Below are 22203 nucleotides of genomic sequence, written 5' to 3' on the forward strand. Positions count from 1 at the left end.
CTATAGCGCCTTTCACTACCTCAAGACGTCCCAAAGCGCTTTACAGCCATAGAAGTGCTTTTAAAGTGTAGTCACCATTGTAATGTCGGGAAACGCAGCAGCCAATTTTCACACAACAAGATCCCACAAACAGCAATGAGATAATGTTTTAGTGCTGTTGGTTGAGAAATAAATATTGGCCAGGACACCGGGGAGAACTCCCCTGCTTTTCTTCGAAATAGTGCTACGGGATCTTTCACATCCACCCGAGAGAGCAGACGGGGCTTCGGTTGAACGTCTCATCGGAACAACGGCACCTCCGCCAGTGCAGCGCTCCCTCAGCACTGCACTGGGAGTGTCAGCCTGGGTTATGGGCTCAAGACTTTAAACAGATAAGAGGAGCGGCCCTACAGTTTGGAATGATTAGTGTTTGTTTACATAATCCAGAAGTTTTTTAAGACTGCAGTCAGAGGAGCAGCAGGCTCGGATGTACCAGCTTGACCGAGCTGTTGGGTTCGAGGTGCCCTGAAAGGCAGCGAGTACAGAAAGGCAATGGGGTAGAATTCCTGCTTGGCCACAGATAAACGGCGTAAAGTTAGGGAGACGCTAGGAGTGAGATTTATGATTGAAATAGTGAGACATACAAAAAACTGAGGTCTGACCAAGGTCTTGTACAAGGCTTTGTTTTATAGTGAATTGTCCTGTAAATATACCCGAGCACCCTGTTGGCTCTAGCTATTGCTTCACAGCATTGGTCAGGATTCAGGAACCTTTAGAAATCTATGCACTAGAACACCCAGATCTCTCTCTTTCATCTGCAAAAATGTTATTTTGTTAGGCGAGGGTATTAAGGGTTATGGAGCCAAGGCAGGTAGATGGAGTCAAGATACAGATCAGCCATGACCTAATTGAATGGTGGAACAGGCGCGAAGAGCTGAATGGCCTCCTTATGTTCTTCCTAGCTAAGTCCTCAAACTCCTACATCTAGATCATTAATGAAAATAGTAAAGAGCAACAGTCCTAACACTGATCCCTGTGGGACACAATGGGGACCAGGTCTCCAAACAGACCCAAATCCATCTACAATCACTTTCTGCCTATGGGCTTCCAGCCAGTTCTCAATCCAGCACACTAATACCCAAGGCTTGGATCTTGTAGAGAAGCCACTTGTGTGGTACATTATCAAAAGCTTTTTGGAAGTCTAGATGGATAATGTCTACCAGGTTTCCCTCATCCACTATCTTGGTGACTTCTTCAAAAAATACAATGAAATCACAGTAGTAAGAGAGGACCTCCTATTTCTGAAGCAATGTTGGGCGTTCCTGATGTGTCTATCTCTGTCTAAGTGGTCATATACTGATTCCCTCAAGCATCTTCCCTGTTACTGACATCAAGCTAATGGGCCTATAGTTACTTGGATCCGCCTTATCTCCCTTTTTAAAGATCAGAACTAAGTTGACCTCCTTCCAGTCTAAGGGATCAGTCCCCAATTGCAGTGAGCTATTAAAGTTACAGGCAAGGGGTTCGGACAGCACCTGTCCCATCTCTGAGGACCCTTGAGTGGATATCATCCAGCCCGGCTGTCCTAACTATTTTAAGGCTCCTAATTCTATCTAAACAGTATGTTCATCTATTTTAATATCAACAGTGTTATTGTTAACAGCATCATTTAATTCTGTCAGTTGAGCATCATCTTCAAGAGTGAAGACCAGTGGAAAGTATTCCTTTAGCTTCTCTGCTGTACCCAGAGAGTCCTTCATAACCTGTCCTTGACCATCCTTCAATGGCCCAATACAGACTTTGATGGTCCTCTGACTCGTCACATAGAATGATACAGCACAGAAGGAGGCCATTTGGCCCATCGTGCCTGTGCCGGCTCTTTGAAAGAGCTCTCCAATTAGACCCACTCCATAGCTGAAAGAGCTTTTCCCATTTCACAGAATCACAGAAACCCCACAGTGCAGATAGAGGCCATTTCGGCCCATCGAGCCTGCACCGACACATATCCCACCCGATCCCTGTAACCCCAACACATATCCCACCCTATCCCCGTAACCCCACCTATTTAATCCCCCTAACACTAAGGGTCAATTTATCATAGCCAATCAACCTAACCCGCACATCTACCATAATTGTCTACAATCCTCTTTTCCATGAACCTTTCAGCTGATCTAATAGTGGCATTAGTTTTCTTTAGCTGCTCCTGGTACTTGTCATTATTCTGTTGCGCATTATGTGCCTTTAATTTATAAAGACACTAGCTGAAGTGCCCGGCGGTGCCGAGGCTTTTTCGAGGGCATGTTGTTGTTGGAAGAGAGAGAGAGAGAGAGCGACTGGGGGGGGGGAGGGGAGGGGGGGGAGGGGGAGGGAGGGAGGGCGGGGGGTGGGAAAGGGAGGGCGGGGGGGCGGGGGGGAAGGGAGGGCGGGGAAGGGAGGGCGGGGGGGAAGGGAAGGGGGGAGGGGAAGGGGAGAGGGGGAGGGGAAGGGGAGAGGGGGTGGGGAAGGGAAGGGGGAGGGGAAGGGGGGGAGGGAGGCCCCCCCCGAGGGTTGCGGCCCCCCCCCCCGAGGGTCGCGCCCCCCCCCCCCCCGAGGGTCGCGGCCCCCCCGTGGGTCGCGCCCCCCCCCCCGAGGGTCGCGCCCCCCCTCCCGAGGTGAAGACCGCCGATTGCGGCTGTGCGAGACGGCCGGTTGCCAGGGTGACGCTTGACGCTCAGCAAGCCCCGCCCCCCGGCCGAGCCAGAGAGAGACGCCGCCCCCCCCCCCCCCCCCGAGGTGAAGACCGCCGATTGCAGCTGTGCGAGACGGCCGGGGGGCCGGTTGCCAGGGTGACGGGTGACGCGTGACGCTCAGCAAGCCCCGCCCCCCGGCCGAGCCAGAGAGAGACGCCGCGTCTCAGCTCCTGCTGCGCGCGCACCCTAGTGGCGCTGGGCTGAGGCTCGGCCCTCCAGCCTTCGAGTGGGGCCGGGAGGTGCCTAGCTCGGGCGTGGGTGCGAAGGAGAAGCCGAGGCTTCGAGGCCTACCTGGAAAAACGGGGAAAGGTAGGAAAATTAATGAGATTAGATAAGTTAATTCGTTTCTAAATCATTTTTTTAAAAAACAATATGTGTTTTAAAAGCAACGTTTTTTTTAAAGACGCAGAAAGCGGGAAAAAGAAAGGAAAAGTTTGGAATCAAGATGGCGGCGACTCACCTCGGTTCAGAACGATAAGGCCCGGCCACACACGCACCGATTGGCCCGGCGGCACACGCCAGCAACCCGGCGTACGATTGGTCGAGCTCGAGGTCACTCTGTCGCTAATGAGCGGATAATGAGATGCTAATGAGCGGAACGTTGAAGGTTTTTGGGATACCGCGGGCGCGATTTTAGCCCGGCCGAAACGTAAATACGCTTAAAACCGTCTCGGAAGCGTAAGCTTTCTTTGGAGGTAACGCGCGCGTAGGTACGCCCTGTAACTTTCGAGCGCATAGCCCGCCAGACGCACAGGCGATGACAGACAGAATGACAGACAGATGTACCGATTTATATATATAAGATTTTTGTTTATTTCTTATTTGTCTTTGTGCATGGCCAGTCATTGGCTTTTCCTTCTTTTGACTTTGGGCATGTCTTCCACATCTTTGATTTTGTTCTTAAAAACTTTCCAATAATATCCTGCATCGCTTTAGTTGCCACGCAGTAGGGTTAACCAATTTACTACCTGTTCCAAATCTTCTGCTAGTTTAGTAAAGCTCGCCCCTTCTGTAATCTGGAATTCATTGTAGGTTTTCAGCACCTTTGGTTCTACCGAACCATATAATGTTGTGGTCACCGTTGCCCAGGTGTTCTCCCTGATACCAGGTTAGGTTCGCTACTAAACACTAGACACATTACAAACCCAAACCCAGTTAAAACAGAGTGTTGCGAGCCTCCCCGCAATGACTGACGTTTTTTAAACCCAACACGCAATAGTCCCGTTGCAGAACTTTAGATTTACCTGTTGATATCGGATTGGAATAAGCTCAGTAAGTTTGCTCGTCGTGTTAAGTGAGCTCGTTGATTCATGGGGGCCCGGGCTGACACCACGGTCAGCCCACGGCTTGTCGGGTTGATTGCATTCAGCTTCATGTTCCACATGTTGGAGCCAGTGCTCGTGCTACTCATTCGGGCTGCAGTCACTGAGTTGCTGAGGCTGGTTCCACAGCTTGACAGCATGCTGTGCGCTCGTGGGTCTCTTGACTCCAGCAGAGTGATTTCTGTACAGAAACATATTGCAATCAATGGCTTCCTTTCTCGCCGCCCCCCCCCCCCCGCCCCACTTTTCTCCCCTCCGCTCCTGACACCTGTGGTTCCACGGGCACTGCTTGCCCTCCAGTGTAAGAACATCGATATGTTTTTGCATTACTTTTATTTCTAGCAAAGACAGAACAGTAATGTAGACAGAATTGGTTTAAATGGTGCACTCCAAAAGTCTGTCTTTTCTCCTCAATGATGCTGATAACATTGGAGAACGATGAGTTTCAGGACCGAAGACATTGTACTGTAAAAATTTTAAAACACAGGTTTTTCATCACAGCAGGGGGTAGTGTAAGAGAAGGAGATTGCTGCAATATAAAAGGCAATATGTTGCTATAAGGGCATGCATCAAAGGTTGTTTACAACAAAGCTATGGCTCGAGGAAAGCAATGATAGGAAGTAACAGTATGGTGTGAAAAGGCAGGAGGCTCTCATCTCTGTATCGGTTCAAATAACTGGGCGGTCATAAAACACCAGATAGTGTTGCATCCAACAGGAAGCAGACCTTAAAGAAAATGGTATAAGAATCGGGTCGGCCGCCTTTTATACGCAGCGCCCGATATTCAGTTACATTGACTGCAATGGAACTGATATCAGGTACTGCATGTCACGGGCGGCCGATCCAATACCGCCCGTTATGCGCCACCGCCAGAAATGAATTTCTAGGCCGCAATGTTTTTACTTAGTTAGAAAGATCTTTGCTACCTTCAAGACCCGGAGGTGTGAACTGGCTTGGAGAAGCCATTTTCACGGTTCCTCATTAAATCTACTCGCGTGTCAGACGTGAGGCTGATGTGTGCTGCTCAGTGTGGGTGTTTAAGGCGAATAACGTTTTGTCAATAATAAACAAACATATCACTGTCTCCAGCTTTTCGAAGCTGTTAAAGGGGTAATGGACTTATCCAGCATCCAGTACATTGCTCAAATGCCCTTGCTCAGGTGCAGGAGCCTCGGCAGCGAGTGTTGGCAGGCTATTCGCCCACAGCCTGACCTTGTTCTCGCCTTACACCTGCAACCAGCAAGGGTCACTAGGATGGTATCAGGAGCAGGAGCCCTGGTTGATATTTATTCTTCCCTAATGCAAGGCCCTTGCTGCCACCCCAGCTGAGATCAGCATAGCCAGGGACAGTCAGCTCTTTACTACTTAATGGATGTAAAGAGGAAGAGCATGGAGGATAGTGAACTTGGAATGAAGTTCTGAGGAGTACGAGCCACAGCGGTACTGAGAACTATTCACTTACCCGTTTAATGTTCAATAAATGTTTCTCGTAGTTTGTAGCTTGAGCTGTGGTCACGTGGTGGGACAGGATATATTTCATTAAGTCAGAGTCCAGTGACAAGGGTCACTGTCCCCTGGCTCTTGTGACATTTCTCTAGGTATTGGGCAGGAAGAGGCATGTCAGGTTCACTCATCACAGCGGCCTCTTACGCTGAACCCAAGGACTATACCCAGTTTGAAAACCCAAAAATGTAGCACAGTCACTGGGAGCAGGCTGGGAACCTCGGGATTTCCCTCATTGGCCAACAGAGGCCAATTTTCCGCACTCTTACTACCACTGCAGCTGAAAGCAGTGAACTCAATGGCGACTTAGGATTGAACCCTTGGACCTTCTGGTCTGGATGACTCACTAAGCCACTGCCTGGCCATTTTAAAACGAAAGTATAATCTGCATATAACTTAATCCGATATAAAGAAAAATTGAGAATGACAGATCATTTTCTCACCAGGATTTAGTTTGGCACTCAGAGAACGAGGAGGATAGGTTAATACTGCACTGAGTCGTAACTCCGAGGATCCAGCTGTCCTCGTCGCGACAACAGTTTCAATCGACGTTGGTAAATGATTGGCCTCAGTACACGTCAGACCCTGGCGCACAGGAAAGCGATGGTGAAAGCGGTGGAGAGGGAGTCCGATCCCCAGGCTCAGGTTCCCCTTGTGGCTGATGTGGATAGGGCCCTGGCCTTGGGGAGTCAGCAGTGTCGACCAGTTTATTGTAGAAGGGTTGACGATCCCCAGCTCTGCTGCAGCGTTCCTTCCCAAAGAGGAGAAAGGGCCGATGTACGCTAACTCTTCGAACTCCTGGCTGGGTCGGTATGAGCTTGAGTAGAGTAACGACTGGAAAGTTAAGGAAACACACAAGATAAGCAATGACAGGACACAAACCCAGTCTGATAGCACACTAAACCAAACCAAAACTATCTGTACACATCCCGAGTGCTGCTTACACATTTTAGCTTTATTCCCTACTTCCCGTCAGATTCCCTTCACCATGAGGGTGCTGACTCGGGCTGGTATACAGTTCAACATGTACTTGTTGAGATCGATAGATTCTTGGGCATGAAGGAAATCGAGGGATATGGGGATCGGGCGGGAAAGTGGAGTTGATGTCGAAGCTCAGCCATGATCTTATTGAATGGCGGATCAGGCTCGAGGGGCCGAATGGCGGAGCAGGCTCGAGGGGCCGAATGGCGGAGCCGGCTCGAGGGGCCGAATGGCGGAGCAGGCTCGAGGGGCCGAATGGCGGAGCAGGCTCGAGGGGCCGAATGGCGGAGCAGGCTCGAGGGGCCGAATGGCGGAGCAGGCTCGAGGGGCCGAATGGCGGAGCAGGCTCGAGGGGCCGAATGGCGGAGACGGCTCGAGGGGCCGAATGGCGGAGACGGCTCGAGGGGCCGAATGGCGGAGACGGATCGAGGGGCCGAATGGCGGAGCAGGCTCGAGGGGCCGAATGGCGGAGCAGGCTCGAGGGGCCGAATGGCGGAGCAGGCTCGAGGGGCCGAATGGCGGAGCAGGCTCGAGGGGCCGAATGGCGGAGCAGGCTCGAGGGGCCGAATGGCGGAGACGGCTCGAGGGGCCGAATGGCGGAGACGGCTCGAGGGGCCGAATGGCGGAGCAGGCTCGAGGGGCCGAATGGCGGAGACGGCTCGAGGGGCCGAATGGCGGAGACGGCTCGAGGGGCCGAATGGCGGAGACGGCTCGAGGGGCCGAATGGCGGAGCAGGCTCGAGGGGCCGAATGGCGGAGCAGGCTCGAGGGGCCGAATGGCGGAGCCGGCTCGAGGGGCCGAATGGCGGAGCCGGCTCGAGGGGCCGAATGGCGGAGACGGCTCGAGGGGCCGAATGGCGGAGCAGGCTCGAGGGGCCGAATGGCGGAGCAGGCTCGAGGGGCCGAATGGCGGAGCAGGCTCGAGGGGCCGAATGGCGGAGCAGGCTCGAGGGGCCGAATGGCGGAGCAGGCTCGAGGGGCCGAATGGCGGAGCAGGCTCGAGGGGCCGAATGGCGGAGCCGGCTCGAGGGGCCGAATGGCGGAGCCGGCTCGAGGGGCCGAATGGCGGAGACGGCTCGAGGGGCCGAATGGCGGAGCCGGCTCGAGCGGCCGAATGGCGGAGACGGCTCGAGGGGCCGAATGGCGGAGCAGGCTCGAGGGGCCGAATGGCGGAGCAGGCTCGAGGGGCCGAATGGCGGAGCAGGCTCGAGGGGCCGAATGGCGGAGCAGGCTCGAGGGGCCGAATGGCGGAGCAGGCTCGAGGGGCAGAATGGCGGAGACGGCTCGAGGGGCCGAATGGTGGAGACGGCTCGAGGGGCCGAATGGCGGAGCAGGCTCGAGGGGCCGAATGGCGGAGACGGCTCGAGGGGCCGAATGGCGGAGACGGCTCGAGGTGCCGAATGGCGGAGACGGCTCGAGGGGCCGAATGGCGGAGCAGGCTCGAGGGGCCGAATGGCGGAGCCGGCTCGAGGGGCCGAATGGCGGAGCCGGCTCGAGGGGCCGAATGGCGGAGACGGCTCGAGGGGCCGAATGGCGGAGCCGGCTCGAGGGGCCGAATGGCGGAGACGGCTCGAGGGGCCGAATGGCGGAGCAGGCTCGAGGGGCCGAATGGCGGAGCAGGCTCGAGGGGCCGAATGGCGGAGCAGGCTCGAGGGGCCGAATGGCGGAGACGGCTCGAGGGGCCGAATGGCGGAGACGGCTCGAGGGGCCGAATGGTGGAGCAGGCTCGAGGGGCCGAATGGCGGAGAAGGCTCGAGGGGCCGAATGGCGGAGACGGCTCGAGGGGCCGAATGGCGGAGCAGGCTCGAGGGGCCGAATGGCGGAGCAGGCTCGAGGGGCCGAATGGCGGAGCAGGCTCGAGGGGCCGAATGGCGGAGACGGCTCGAGGGGCCGAATGGCGGAGACGGCTCGAGGGGCCGAATGGCGGAGACGGCTCGAGGGGCCGAATGGCGGAGACGGCTCGAGGGGCCGAATGGCGGAGCAGGCTCGAGGGGCCGAATGGCGGAGCAGGCTCGAGGGGCCGAATGGCGGAGCCGGCTCGAGGGGCCGAATGGCGGAGCCGGCTCGAGGGGCCGAATGGCGGAGACGGCTCGAGGGGCCGAATGGCGGAGCAGGCTCGAGGGGCCGAATGGCGGAGCAGGCTCGAGGGGCCGAATGGCGGAGCAGGCTCGAGGGGCCGAATGGCGGAGCAGGCTCGAGGGGCCGAATGGCGGAGACGGCTCGAGGGGCCGAATGGCGGAGCAGGCTCGAGGGGCCGAATGGCGGAGCAGGCTCGAGGGGCCGAATGGCGGAGCAGGCTCGAGGGGCCGAATGGCGGAGCCGGCTCGAGGGGCCGAATGGCGGAGACGGCTCGAGGGGCCGAATGGCGGAGCAGGCTCGAGGGGCCGAATGGCGGAGCAGGCTCGAGGGGCCGAATGGCGGAGCAGGCTCGAGGGGCCGAATGGCGGAGCAGGCTCGAGGGGCCGAATGGCGGAGACGGCTCGAGGGGCCGAATGGAGGAGCAGGCTCGAGGGGCCGAATGGCGGAGCAGGCTCGAGGGGCCGAATGGCGGAGCAGGCTCGAGGGGCCGAATGGCGGAGACGGCTCGAGGGGCCGAATGGCGGAGACGGCTCGAGGGGCCGAATGGCGGAGACGGCTCGAGGGGCCGAATGGCGGAGCAGGCTCGAGGGGCCGAATGGCGGAGACGGATCGAGGGGCCGAATGGCGGAGCAGGCTCGAGGGGCCGAATGGCGGAGTAGGCTCGAGGGGCCGAATGGCGGAGCAGGCTCGAGGGGCCGAATGGCGGAGACGGCTCGAGGGGCCGAATGGCGGAGACGGCTCGAGGGGCCGAATGGCGGAGCAGGCTCGAGGGGCCGAATGGCGGAGACGGCTCGAGGGGCCGAATGGCGGAGACGGCTCGAGGGGCCGAATGGCGGAGACGGCTCGAGGGGCCGAATGGCGGAGCAGGCTCGAGGGGCCGAATGGCGGAGCAGGCTCGAGGGGCCGAATGGCGGAGCCGGCTCGAGGGGCCGAATGGCGGAGCCGGCTCGAGGGGCCGAATGGCGGAGACGGCTCGAGGGGCCGAATGGCGGAGCAGGCTCGAGGGGCCGAATGGCGGAGCAGGCTCGAGGGGCCGAATGGCGGAGCAGGCTCGAGGGGCCGAATGGCGGAGCAGGCTCGAGGGGCCGAATGGCGGAGACGGCTCGAGGGGCCGAATGGTGGAGCAGGCTCGAGGGGCCGAATGGCGGAGCAGGCTCGAGGGGCCGAATGGCGGAGCCGGCTCGAGGGGCCGAATGGCGGAGCAGGCTCGAGGGGCCGAATGGCGGAGCAGGCTCGAGGGGCCGAATGGCGGAGACGGCTCGAGGGGCCGAATGGTGGAGCAGGCTCGAGGGGCCGAATGGCGGAGAAGGCTCGAGGGGCCGAATGGCGGAGACGGCTCGAGGGGCCGAATGGCGGAGCAGGCTCGAGGGGCCGAATGGCGGAGCAGGCTCGAGGGGCCGAATGGCGGAGCAGGCTCGAGGGGCCGAATGGCGGAGCAGGCTCGAGGGGCCGAATGGCGGAGCAGGCTCGAGGGGCCGAATGGCGGAGCAGGCTCGAGGGGCCGAATGGCGGAGCAGGCTCGAGGGGCCGAATGGCGGAGACGGCTCGAGGGGCCGAATGGTGGAGCAGGCTCGAGGGGCCGAATGGCGGAGACGGCTCGAGGGGCCGAATGGTGGAGCAGGCTCGAGGGGCCGAATGGCGGAGAAGGCTCGAGGGGCCGAATGGCGGAGACGGCTCGAGGGGCCGAATGGCGGAGCAGGCTCGAGGGGCCGAATGGCGGAGCAGGCTCGAGGGGCCGAATGGCGGAGCAGGCTCGAGGGGCCGAATGGCGGAGCAGGCTCGAGGGGCCGAATGGCGGAGCAGGCTCGAGGGGCCGAATGGCGGAGCAGGCTCGAGGGGCCGAATGGCGGAGCAGGCTCGAGGGGCCGAATGGCGGAGCAGGCTCGAGGGGCCGAATGGCGGAGACGGCTCGAGGGGCCGAATGGTGGAGCAGGCTCGAGGGGCCGAATGGCGGAGACGGCTCGAGGGGCCGAATGGTGGAGCAGGCTCGAGGGGCCGAATGGCGGAGAAGGCTCGAGGGGCCGAATGGCGGAGACGGCTCGAGGGGCCGAATGGCGGAGCAGGCTCGAGGGGCCGAATGGCGGAGCAGGCTCGAGGGGCCGAATGGCGGAGCAGGCTCGAGGGGCCGAATGGCGGAGCAGGCTCGAGGGGCCGAATGGCGGAGCAGGCTCGAGGGGCCGAATGGCGGAGCAGGCTCGAGGGGCCGAATGGCGGAGCAGGCTCGAGGGGCCGAATGGCGGAGCAGGCTCGAGGGGCCGAATCCTGTTCCTAACTCTTATGTTCTTGCCACCATTCCCTGCATTGCTCAAGCAGCCATTCGCAGCGACAGTGAGAGTCGGCAGGCTATTTAACCTGCGAGTGCATCACAGCTGCGCCCAATCCTGTTCTCACACTATGTCCACACACACAGCAGAGTTCACTGGTAGCTGATTTCCCGCCACCCCTACCCTGCCTCCCCCCGCCTAGCCCAGGGAGACCGAAGCCACCTGTAGCACCCCATGTGCTGCTTCACTGACATCAACAAACTCAATGTATGTTAGGGAGCAACCCAGAGACTGCACAATTAAAGTGTGAGACCCAGTCCAACTTTTGCTTGGCAGCCATCCTAACCTCTTCTCCGGTTTCTGAGGGATATCGGCATTTATTTCTGGCCATGAATTTATCCCGGGGCTCTGCGGAATCCATCATCCTTTTGCAAAACTCAAGATCGACAGCTGGCCGATGTGGAGAATGGATTTTCCCCCCACCCCCCCGCCGCCGATAAAAATTCTTCCACAAACAAAATGGGGGCAATCTTCGTGTCCCTGCCGCCCGCACGCTACTGAAAAGGGGGCGGTAGCGAGAGGAACAGACGCACTGACTGACCGCGAGCCACCGATGCTGGCAACTCACCCAATTAATGTACATCAGACCCGAACACAAAAAGTAGCATGAGCCCTACGCCATCTTGGGTATGCCCCCACTCCAAATTCGCCCCTGCTGATTCAGGAACCTGTCATTAGTTGAGCCAAAGACCCTGTGACCTAATTTAATGTCTTGCTTCATTCTGTGATGCTTCAATTCTTTGCTACTCTTTTTTATCTCCACATGAGTAAATAGGGAGAAACTCTTTCCCGTGGCGGGACGATCGGTAACCAGAGGCCACAAATTTGAGGTAATTGGCAAAATAGCCAGGGGAGAGATGAGGGGACATTTTTTTTAATGTAGCAAGTTGTTGTGATCTGGAACGCGCTGCCTGAAAGGGCAGTGGAAGCAGATTCAATAGTAACTTTCAGAAGGGAATTGGATAAATACTTGAAATAAAGAAATTCGCAGGGCTATGAGGGAAAGAGCAGTGAGAGTGGGACTAATTGGAGAGCTCTTCAGAGAGCTGACACAAGCACGATGGGCCGAATGGCCTCCTTCTGTGCTGCATCATTCTATGAGATACCGCACAGATAACTGCAAGCCAGTGCCTGAGCGGGATGCTCACCACTGGTCTGTGCAGGCAAGCGGTGCGGTGTTAGCCCGTTAAACTCCTGCCCGCGCCTGGGGTCAGTTGAACCTTGGCTCTTGCCAATCTGCGGCCGCACTGTCTCTCAGCTCAGCTAAGAGGGATGTGTCCTCAGGGGGAGACAGCATGCACCAAAGACGCTACACCTGTGTGGATTCCTCAGTAGTTTAGTCTGGGGACTCTTAAACATGGCAATAGGTTTCCATGCGCGTCAGATAGCCAGCTGACTAAAAACAAGCCTGTTTGATACTGTGATTGCCCCGCATGATGTGCTTTACATTAAATTTGAGCACTATTTCCACGCCGCACTGTTGCATTGCCGGCATGTTAACAGCCTCACGTCGATTAGTTTCTGTATAACCACCAGCTATTTCCACGGGGTTTCGCCCGATTGTCCATCGTAACTTTGGTGTAAGATCTGTGGAAACCCCAAGGAAATGGACACCATTTCAGCCCCCCCAGCATTTCCGAAGTTACGACAGGTGATCGGGACAACTCCTGCAGAGATTTAACCCCGGTGTCTCTTCAATGCGCCTAATATGGCCATTGGAGTTCATTTTAAAAAATCAGGCCAAACTGAGCTGACTGACTAAGAAAGAGCTGGTCTTTATAGATGCATGTAGCGCCTTTCATCTCCTCAGGACATCCCAGAGCGCTTCACAGCCAAAGAGTAATTGTTTTGAAGTGCGCTCATTGTTGTTATGCAGCCAAACGCAGTAGCCAATGTGCGCACAGCAAGATCCCACAAACAACAAAGGAGATAAATCACCAGATAAGCTGTTTTGGCTTAGGTTAATACTGGAAGTCAGATCAATCACTGGTGCTACATACATTTTCTACACATTCTTATCAGACTTTTTCTCCCAAGCTCTCCAGAAGGTGCTGACTCTTGCCGGGGTACAGTTCCACAGGTGCTGGCTACCCTCCAATTCCTCTCCAAAGCAGACACTGCAACCATATGAACCTAGACATGGAGCGTTGACCAGGCCAAGCGTCACAGCCAAGCTCAAACCTGTACTCGCCTCATGTTCACTTACACATACTTTGGGCAGTGATGAGGAACAGAAACTCTTAGCTTGGCTTTTGCCCTCGCCGGCCAACAGGTGCTGAGGCCCATGACTCTGTCCCCAGCCCTGCCCTGGGCTAGCATCAGTTAACTCAACCATAGACCTGGGATTGAAACCTTCTGCTGTGTATGGCTCAGTGTCACACTGGCTAGTACGCTGAACCTTCAAGGGAGCTACGGTTTTAAATTATAATTGTGTTACACAATTTGCCTCGCCAAGGCCCTCCAAACTGTATCTACTGAAGATCCTGCTGCTGTTGTTATCTGCTCTGTCATGTTCTCCGTGACTTCTGGGACAGACAAATCCATTCTGAAACATCAGTTTACAACCTTATGGAGTTCCTATAATCTAGATTTCATAGAATCATACAGGACAGGGGGCCATTCAGCCGGCTCGTTGAAAGAGCTGTCCAATTAGTCCCACTGCCCGCTGCTCTTTCCCCATTTGTCTGCTCTTTGCTCTCCCTCTCATTCGGCAGATTCACTGTCCCGCGTGAGCAGGGCGGTGGAATGTGTCACTGCTGTGTCTGTGCCACTCCTGTGGCTTCAGCTTCCGTGGATGGTCAGACAGCTAAAACGTAGCAATAACAAAAACTGGTGTGATTTTAGATCAAGAGTTGATTGGAAATAACATGGCTGGGGAAGCCAGGTCGTGTCGTGGGGTTTGCATTCAGACCAAAGTTCAAATTCATCCCAGACTAACACAATGAAAGTCTGCTGGCTTACAAGGTCCGACATAAAATGAGCTTGAAATAACAACAGGTGTAAGAGCCATAAAAGCTTAAGAAAATACTTTAAAATATTGGTTAAATAGCATAATACAGTTAATTTACCTGATTGACTTATTGTATTAAGAAACCCCCTATTTTCTTGCTCCAGTAGTATAGTCCGAGACACCCCCTTCATTCTTGCCACAATGGTACAGTCCCTAAGCCACACATGGTATGCAGCCATTTTACAGTTTAAACTCCACGTGGCTGAAGGAGGCAGAAGTTGTGAGGTTTGGAGCAATACAGTTTTTGACCGTGTTCGTTTATACGTGTTTGCTTTGTAATTCCGTTTGTGAAGTGTTATAGTAAACAGTTTAAAAGACAAAGTTACGTTTGGGAACGTTTTATTTCGACACGCGTCTACTCGTTGTTAACAGCCCCACAGCTCAGTGGCTGCCTGTTTGGAAACTAAGAAGCGCCACTACAACAGGAAATGCTGGAAAAACTCAGCAGGCCAGGCAACATCCGTGGAGAGAGAAATAGAGTCAACGTTTCTGCTGTTTTCTCTCTCCACAGATGTTGCCTGGCCTGCTGAGTTTTTCCAGCATTTCCTGTTGTAATTTTGGATTTCCAGCATCCGCAGTATTTTGCTATCATAAAATGAGCTTGGACAGACTTAATGCAGTTCATAATCAGCGCATGCCCATGGCACAAAATTGCCCCAAATTCTCTGCAATGTTGTGTACTAAGCTGGCAATCTCATTCAGAGAGGCCATTGCCTGGCTGGTGTGGGAAATGCCGCCATTGGATGCTCTGCTCAGGTTGGGACTGAAGCACATAGTCAGTTGAGACAGTCTAGAGGGAGCTTTACTCTGTATCTAACCGGTGCTGTACCTGCCCTGGGAGTGTTTCATGGGACAGTCTAGAGGGAGCTTTACTCTGTATCTAACCCGTGCTGTACCTGCCCTGGGAGTGTTTGACAGGACAGTGTAGAGGGAGCTTTACTCTGTATCTAACCCATGCTGTACCTGCCCTGGGAGTGTTTGATGGGACAGTGTAGAGGGAGCTTTACTCTGTATCTAACCCGTGCTGTACCTGCCCTGTGAGTGTTTGATGGGACAGTGTAGAGGGAGCTTTACTCTGTATCTAACCCGTGCTGTACCTGCCCTGGGAGTGTTTGATGGGACAGTGTAGAGGGAGCTTTACTCTGTATCTAACACCGTGCTGTACCTGCCCTGGGAGTGTTTGATGGGACAGTGCAGAGGGAGCTTTACTCTGTATCATACCCGTGCTGTACCTGCCCTGGGAGTGTTTGATGGGACAGTGTAGAGGGAGCTTTACTCTGTATCTAACCCGTGCTGTACCTGGCCTGGGAGTGTTTGATGGGACAGTGCAGAGGGAGCTTTACTCTGTATCTAACCCGTGCTGTACCTGCCCCGGGAGCGTTTGATGGGACAGTGTAGAGGGAGCTTTACTCTGTAGCTAACCTATGCTGTACCTGCCCTGGGAGTGTTTGATGGGACAGTGCAGAGGGAGCTTTACTTTGTATCTAACCCTTGCTGTACCTGTCCTGGGAGTGTTTGATGGGACAGTGTAGAGGGAGCTTTACTCTGTATCTAACCCGTGCTGTACCTGCCCTGGGAGTGTTTGATGGGACAGTGTAGAGGGAGCTTTACTCTGTATCTAACCCGTGCTGTACCTGCCCTGGGAGTGTTTGATGGGACAGTGTAGAGAGAGCTTTACTCTGTATCTAACCCGTGCTGTACCTGCCCTGGGAATGTTTGATGGCGACAGTGTAGACAGAGCTTTAATCTGTATCTAACCCGTGCTGTACCTGCCCTGGGAGTGTTTGACGGGACAGTGTAGAGGGAGCTTTACTCTGTATCTAACCCGTGCTGTACCTGCCCTGGGAGTGTTTGATGGGACAGTGTAGAGGGAGCTTTACTCTGTATCTAACCCGTGCTGTACCTGCCCTGGGAGTGTTTGATGGGACAGTGTAGAGAGAGCTTTACTCTGTATCTAACCCGTGCTGTACCTGCCCTGGGAGTGTTTGATGGGACAGTGCAGAGAGAGCTTTACTCTGTATCTAACCCGTGCTGTACCTGCCCTGGGAGTGTTTGATGGCGACAGTGTAGAGAGAGCTTTACTCTGTATCTAACCCGTGCTGTACCTGCCCCGGGAGTGTTTCATCAGACAGTGTAGAGGGAGCTTTACTCTGTATCTAACCCATGCTGTACCTGCCCTGGGAGTGTTTGATGGGACAGTGTAGAGAGAGGTTTACTCTGTATCTAACCCGTGCTGTACCTGCCCTGGGAGTGTTTGATGGGACAGTGTAGAGGGAGCTTTACTCTGTATCTAACCCGTGCTGTACCTGCCCTGGGACTGTTTGATGGGACAGTGTAGAGGGAGCTTTACTCTGTATCTAACCCGTGCTGTACCTGCCCCGGGAGCGTTTGATGGGACAGTGTAGAGGGAGCTTTACTCTGTATCTAACCCGTGCTGTACCTGCCCTGGGAGTGTTTGATGGGACAGTGTAGAGGGAGCTTTACTCTGTATCTAACCCGTGCTGTACCTGCCCTGGGAGTGTTTGATGGGGACAGTGTAGAGGGAGCTTTACTCTGTATCTAACCCGTGCTGTACCTGCCCTGGGAGTGTTTGATGGGACAGTGTAGAGGAAGCTTTACTCTGTATCTAACCCGTGCTGTACCTGCCCCGGGAGTGTTTGATGGGGACAGTGTAGAGGAAGCTTTACTCTGTATCTAACCCGTGCTATACCTGCCCCGGGAGTGTTTGATGGGAGAGTGTAGAGGGAGCTTTACTCTGTATCTAACCCATGCTCTACCTGCCCCGGGAGTGTTTGATGGGAGAGTGTAGAGGGAGCTTTACTCTGTATCTAACCCGTGCTGTACCTGCCCTGGGAGTGTTTGATGGGACAGTGTAGAGGGAGCTTTACTCTGTATGTAACCCGTGCTGTACCTGCACTGGGAGTGTTTGATGGGACAGTGTAGAGGGAGCTTTACTCTGTATCTAACCCGTGCTGTACCTGCCCTGGGAGTATTTGATGGGACAGTGTAGAGAGAGCTTTACTCTCTATCTAGCCTATGCTGTACCTGCCCTGGGAGTGTTTGATGGAGACAGTGTAGAGAGAGCTCTACTCTCTATCTAACCCGTGCTGTACCTGCCCCGGGAGTGTTTGATCGGACAGTGCAGAGGGAGCTTTACTCTGTATCTAACCCGTGCTGTACCTGCCCTGGGAGTGTTTGATGGGGACAGTGTAGAGAGAGCTTTACTCTCTATCTAACCCGTGCTGTGCCTGCCCCGGGAGTGTTTCATCGGACAGTGTAGAGAGAGCTTTACTCTGTATCTAACCCGTGCTGTACCTGCCCTGGGAGTGTTTGATGGGACAGTGTAGAGAGAGCTTTACTCTGTATCTAACCCGTGCTGTACCTGCCCTCGCAGTGTTTGATGGGACAGTGTAGAGGGAGCTTTACTCTGTATCTAACCCGTGCTGTACCTGCCCTGGGAGTGTTTGATGGGACAGTGTAGAGGGAGCTTTACTCTGTAACTAACCCGTGCTGTACCTGCCCTGCGAGTGTTTGATGGGACAGTGTAGAGGGAGCTTTACTCTGTATCTAACATGTGCTGTACCTGCCCTGGGAGTGTTTGATGGGACAGTGTAGAGCTAGCTTTACTCTGTATCTAACCCATGCTGTACCTGCCCCGGGAGTGTTTGATGGGAGAGTGTAGAGGGAGCTTAATCTGTATCTAACATGTGCTGTACCTGCCCTGGGAGTGTTTGATGGGACAGTCTAGAGCGAGCTTTACTCTGTATCTAACCCATGCTGTACCTGCCCCGGGAGTGTTTGATGGGACAGTGTAGAGGGAGCTTTACTCTGTATCTAACCCGTGCTGTATCTGATCTGGGAGTGTTTGCTGCTGGCACTGGTGTGCCTGAAATGGAATAGTGTCCTCTTTCCCTGCACTGTGTCTCATGTCTCTCACCTTAATCAGCACAAAACATAAAATCTGTGGAATAGAACTGTGCTAAAACAGGTTTTAGAACAGGTTTACAATCTTTTGAGAAATACTGAACAACGTTTACACCTAGTGACCAGACGAATATAACTTGTACACAATGAATTCAGAAAGACTTTGTTCGCATTCCCATTTCTAGAGGGTGCTTTGTATGAAGTGGGATAAAGAAATGTAAAAAGAACTGAATGTTTAACTAAATCATAGGAAGGAGTGGGTGTCGGTAGGTGGGGTTAGTAATGCATGACCTTCTCCCCTTTTCATTTAAGTTATGAATCCTGATAGTCAGTGCCGAAATACACCACCATGTGTGGTTCAGCTACACAGAAGAGGAAGATCTACATCTTGCACAAACCATTGTTAATGTTGCTGAGGCAGCGGTAAGGGTTTTACAATCGGTCTTAGCATCTCTGACCTAGGAAGAATTTAAATAAAGATAACCAGACTTTGCATTTATGATGTCTTTTAGTGGGTCGCACTCTTGCCTCGGAGTCAGAAGGTCATGGGTTCTAAGCCCAAACCACAGAGACTTGAGCACAAAAATCCAGCTGACACTTTCGTGCTGCACTGGCTGAGGTTCACGATGAGACACTAAACTGAGGCCCCCCGTCTGCTCTCTCAGGTGGACTCAAAAGATCCCACAGCATTATTTGAATTAGAGCAGCGGAGTTCTCCTGGTGTCCTGGCCAACATTTATCCTTTAACCAACACTTAAAAAAAAAACACAGATCAACTGTTCATTTTTCTCATTGCTGTTTGTGGGAGCTTGCTGTGCGCATATTGGCTGCCGCGTTTCCTGCATTACAACAGTGACTACACTTCTAAAGTAATTCATTGGTTGTAAAGTGTAAAGTGCTTCGGGATGTGAAAGACGCTATATAAATGCAAGTTTGTTTTTCCTTTCTTTATCCGGTGGCAGAAAGTGTGCTTGTATTAGTGAGTGAGGACAGGGTTGGGTTCAGCAGTGATGCACTCATGACTAAATAAATGCTGGCACTTGGAGGGGGCCATTTTAACCTAACTCGTCTGGCGGGAATCTCATGGGATCGGGTGGAATGCTGGTTTTAAACCCCGCCCAATATTGGTCTCTGTTGACTTCAATGGGGAGTAGAACCGAGCGGCGTGGGGGGTGGTTATACCTGCGTTGCTCCCGATCCAGTCAGTTTCCCGATGGCCGCATTAGGTTAAAATTGCCCCACTTGCTGCCTAGGCTCACACAGGAAGAATGGTCCCTTGGGTGAGGTGCAGGGAGGTAGCGTTCCCTGTGTATAGTGTGGCAAACGTTAAAAGTCCTTTTCAAACTTTGTGCTCCCAGTGGGCAGCTTCACCTGCTGGTAATGCAGGCACGCACACGTCACGATCTTTAAACCCTGCACCTCGCGCCCCTGGATTTCCGGTTTGAGTTTCCTGGCGGGCCAGGCCCTCCCACAAGAGTGCAAAGTTGAAGTTGTGCAACTTACTTTATTCTGGCTAGGAGCACATGGAGGAGGATTTCGAACGCTGCAGTTAACACCCGGAGTGTTTTGCAAGATGCGGTAAACTTGCTCGATAACACCCAGAGCCCGGAGGAGGTTTTCCCTCTGCAGTAGCCCGCTAAGTCGCCGCAACTCCTCCTGTTCAATAATGTCCAACGGTTTCATGGTGTCTATGGCCTCCTGTAAAATGCGCAACAACAAAAACATTTCTCTTAGCAGAAGTGGACCAAGCAACTCAGTTCTGGAATTTATTTGGAAAAAAGTTTTCGATAATCAACACACTTACAGCAGTTAATGGACGGGTCAGAACGTGAGTGGTGTTCAGATGCTAATTTCAGTCACTGACCTTGCCCTGTAGGAAGCTGCGTTCGGCAGTAGGGGCACTACAACTGGTTTCACTATCACTGGGAGAGGAAAAACCAGCCAGGATCCTCATTTTAAAAATCGCCATTCAGTGTTTCCTGCTGGACAGTTTCTGCGTGGACATTGAGTGAGGACTGAGCTTGGCTGGGGCTTCCGACACTTACTGTCTACGCTCACATATTCGGAATGACCACTCAGAGAATGTATCTGAAGGGGCTTCTGACGCCCGTGGAACTGTACCCCAGCATCAGTAAGCACTTACTGGAGAGAGGGGCGAGAAACTTTGAGGAGAATGGAGCGAGTTCAAATCCAACACCAACTTGCATTGATACACCTAGGCTTAGAAATTCGGTGGGGTTAGCGCCCAATTAGAGGCGTTAGAGGGCCTTGCGCCGGAATTATAGCCGCGATCGAAATTGCGTTGGGCCCTACCATCGGCGTTAGCCGGTAGCGCTGCGCCGGCACCGATGACGTCATCGGTGTGCGCAGCGTCCCGGTTGCCGTGGTAACGCGGCCGGACGCCCAAATTCAGTTGCGGCCGCCTCGCCCGTGGCAGCCGCAACCAACGATTGTTCAACGGGATGTTGCAGCACGTAGCGCCGGCGCATTAAGGTGGAGCGGCGGCCGGCCGCTTTCCCGGCGGCCGCCTGCCCGCACCTCCCTCCCCGGACTCCTCCACCACCCCCCCGCGGCACTGATGTGTGTGGCCCGCGAGCCCGGCACTTCTCCGAGGTGCCGGGCTCATTTGTCGGGCGAATCGACCGGTCAGCGGAAGGAGGAGGCCTGCAGTACCCCAGCCTGCCGCACCGCATTGGGTGCCGCAGCAGGGGATTAGCGCCGCAAACCTGCATTCAGCGCCCATAGCGAGGCGCTGAAACCCTCCATTAGCGCCCGCAGCCGTCTGGGCGCGGGGCAGCTGAATTTTTGGCGGGCGCAGCGGCAATTATCGCGGGCGCAAAATTTCGGGCGCAAAAGCCCTGGCGGAGGCAAACCTAATTTCTAGGCCCTTTAGTGTAATAAACATCTCAAGGTAGATTGAGTGGAGGAGTTGACTAAAGCAGGACCAGAGAGAGGTTTTGAGGAGTCTTTCAAAAGGTGGAGAGAGAAGTAGCAAGGAGGAGAGATTTGGGGAGGGAGTTTCCACTGTTAGTGGAAGAGAGGGAGGAATGCACAGGAAGTCAAAGGAAAAGGTTAAGGAAGTGGAACTTGGGTGAGGCTATAGAGAGATTTGTAAATGAGACAGAGATTTTGATTCCAATGTATTAAGAGGTAGGAAGCCAATTGAGGTCGGTGAGGACAGGGGCGACGCGGAGTTACGGTGGACAGGATGGAGGGAGTTACGGTGGACAGGATGTAGGGATGGAGGGAGTTACGGTGGACAGGATGGAGGGAGTTACGGTGGACAGGATGTAGGGATGGAGGGAGTTGCGGTGGACAGGATGGAGGGAGTTGCGGTGGACAGGATGGAGGGAGTTACGGTGGACAGGATGTAGGGATGGAGGGAGTTACAGTGGACAGGATTGATGTGCCTCAATAATTCCGAGACTCGAAGGTAGCAGAACAAAACAAGGCTTTTATTAACTTAGAACGAAACACGTAAGCGAGAGAGATGTCGTCCTTCTGGAGATTGGGGCTAGACTGAAGCTAGCTTACAAACGGGGCCAGGTATGGGCGGAGCCCTACACACAGCACATTCCAGTATACAATACAGCACATTCCAGTACACAATACAATGAGGTCTGGGGGAAGGGAAATGACACTGAAACCGATCTCAGTCACAGGCAGTGATGAATGGAAATATTTCATCACATTCACCCCTTCTATAGATTTAGTCTGTTCGGGGGTTTGATAGTCCTCTGCGACCGACGTGGCTGTTGCGGTGCCGCGGGTGTCGGCTGGGTGTCCCCGGTAGCCTCCTGGGTCTCTGCCGGGGGTGCCGCCAGGGTTGTTGAAGGGGTAGTTGGTGGGGGTGCCGTTGGTCGGTGTTCTTCCGGGGGGTGATGAAAGAGTAGTGGGTGGGTAAGAGTTGCTGTGATCGTCGTTGCCGCTATTGCCGTGGTTGTTGTCGATGCCGGCTGGGGCAACGTCTTTTATGGACACGGTGTCCTCCCTTCCGTCGGCGTGCCGGACATATGCGTATTGGGGGTTGGCGTGGAGTAGGTGTACTGGCTCCACGAGAGGGTCCGCCTTGTGGCCCCTCACATGCCTTCGCACGAGTACCGGACCTGGGGTGGAGAGCCATGACGGCATGGATACGCCTGAGGTGGATTTCCGGGGAAAGACAAACATTCGTTCATGAGGCGTGGTATTAGTGGCCGTACACAATAGCGACCGTATCGAATGGAGCACATCCGAGAGGACTTCCTGCCAGCGGGAGATAGGGAGGCCCTTGGTCCTTAGAGCTAGAGTGACTGCTTTCCATACTGTCCCGTTCTCCCGCTCCACTTGGCCGTTACCCCGGGGGTTGTAGCT

General features: G+C 54.4%; 1 protein-coding gene across 4 annotated transcripts in view; it reads right to left on the reverse strand.

Annotated features, from left to right (window-relative positions):
- Positions 1-22203, reverse strand: part of LOC147097422 (tubulin polyglutamylase ttll6-like) — a 68519-nt gene that overhangs the window by 3705 nt on the left and 42611 nt on the right. Inside the window, exons 13-15 of one of the 4 annotated variants that reach the window (XM_085972391.1) lie at positions 19354-19548; positions 5977-6367; positions 3953-4211 (exon numbers count right to left, since the gene is read on the reverse strand). In XM_085972391.1, the coding sequence (XP_085828517.1) occupies positions 3953-4211; positions 5977-6367; positions 19354-19548 (845 nt within the window). Of the gene's footprint in view, positions 1-3952; positions 4212-4348; positions 4560-5976; positions 6368-19353; positions 19549-22203 lie in introns of those variants that run through there. The other 3 variants (XM_085972394.1, XM_085972393.1, XM_085972392.1) reach the window with 3 other exon arrangements.

Source organism: Somniosus microcephalus, chromosome 32 (assembly GCF_052327205.1).
Source record: "Somniosus microcephalus isolate GS21.2 chromosome 32, FLI_Smic_1.0, whole genome shotgun sequence".
Lineage (NCBI taxonomy): Eukaryota > Metazoa > Chordata > Chondrichthyes > Squaliformes > Somniosidae > Somniosus > Somniosus microcephalus.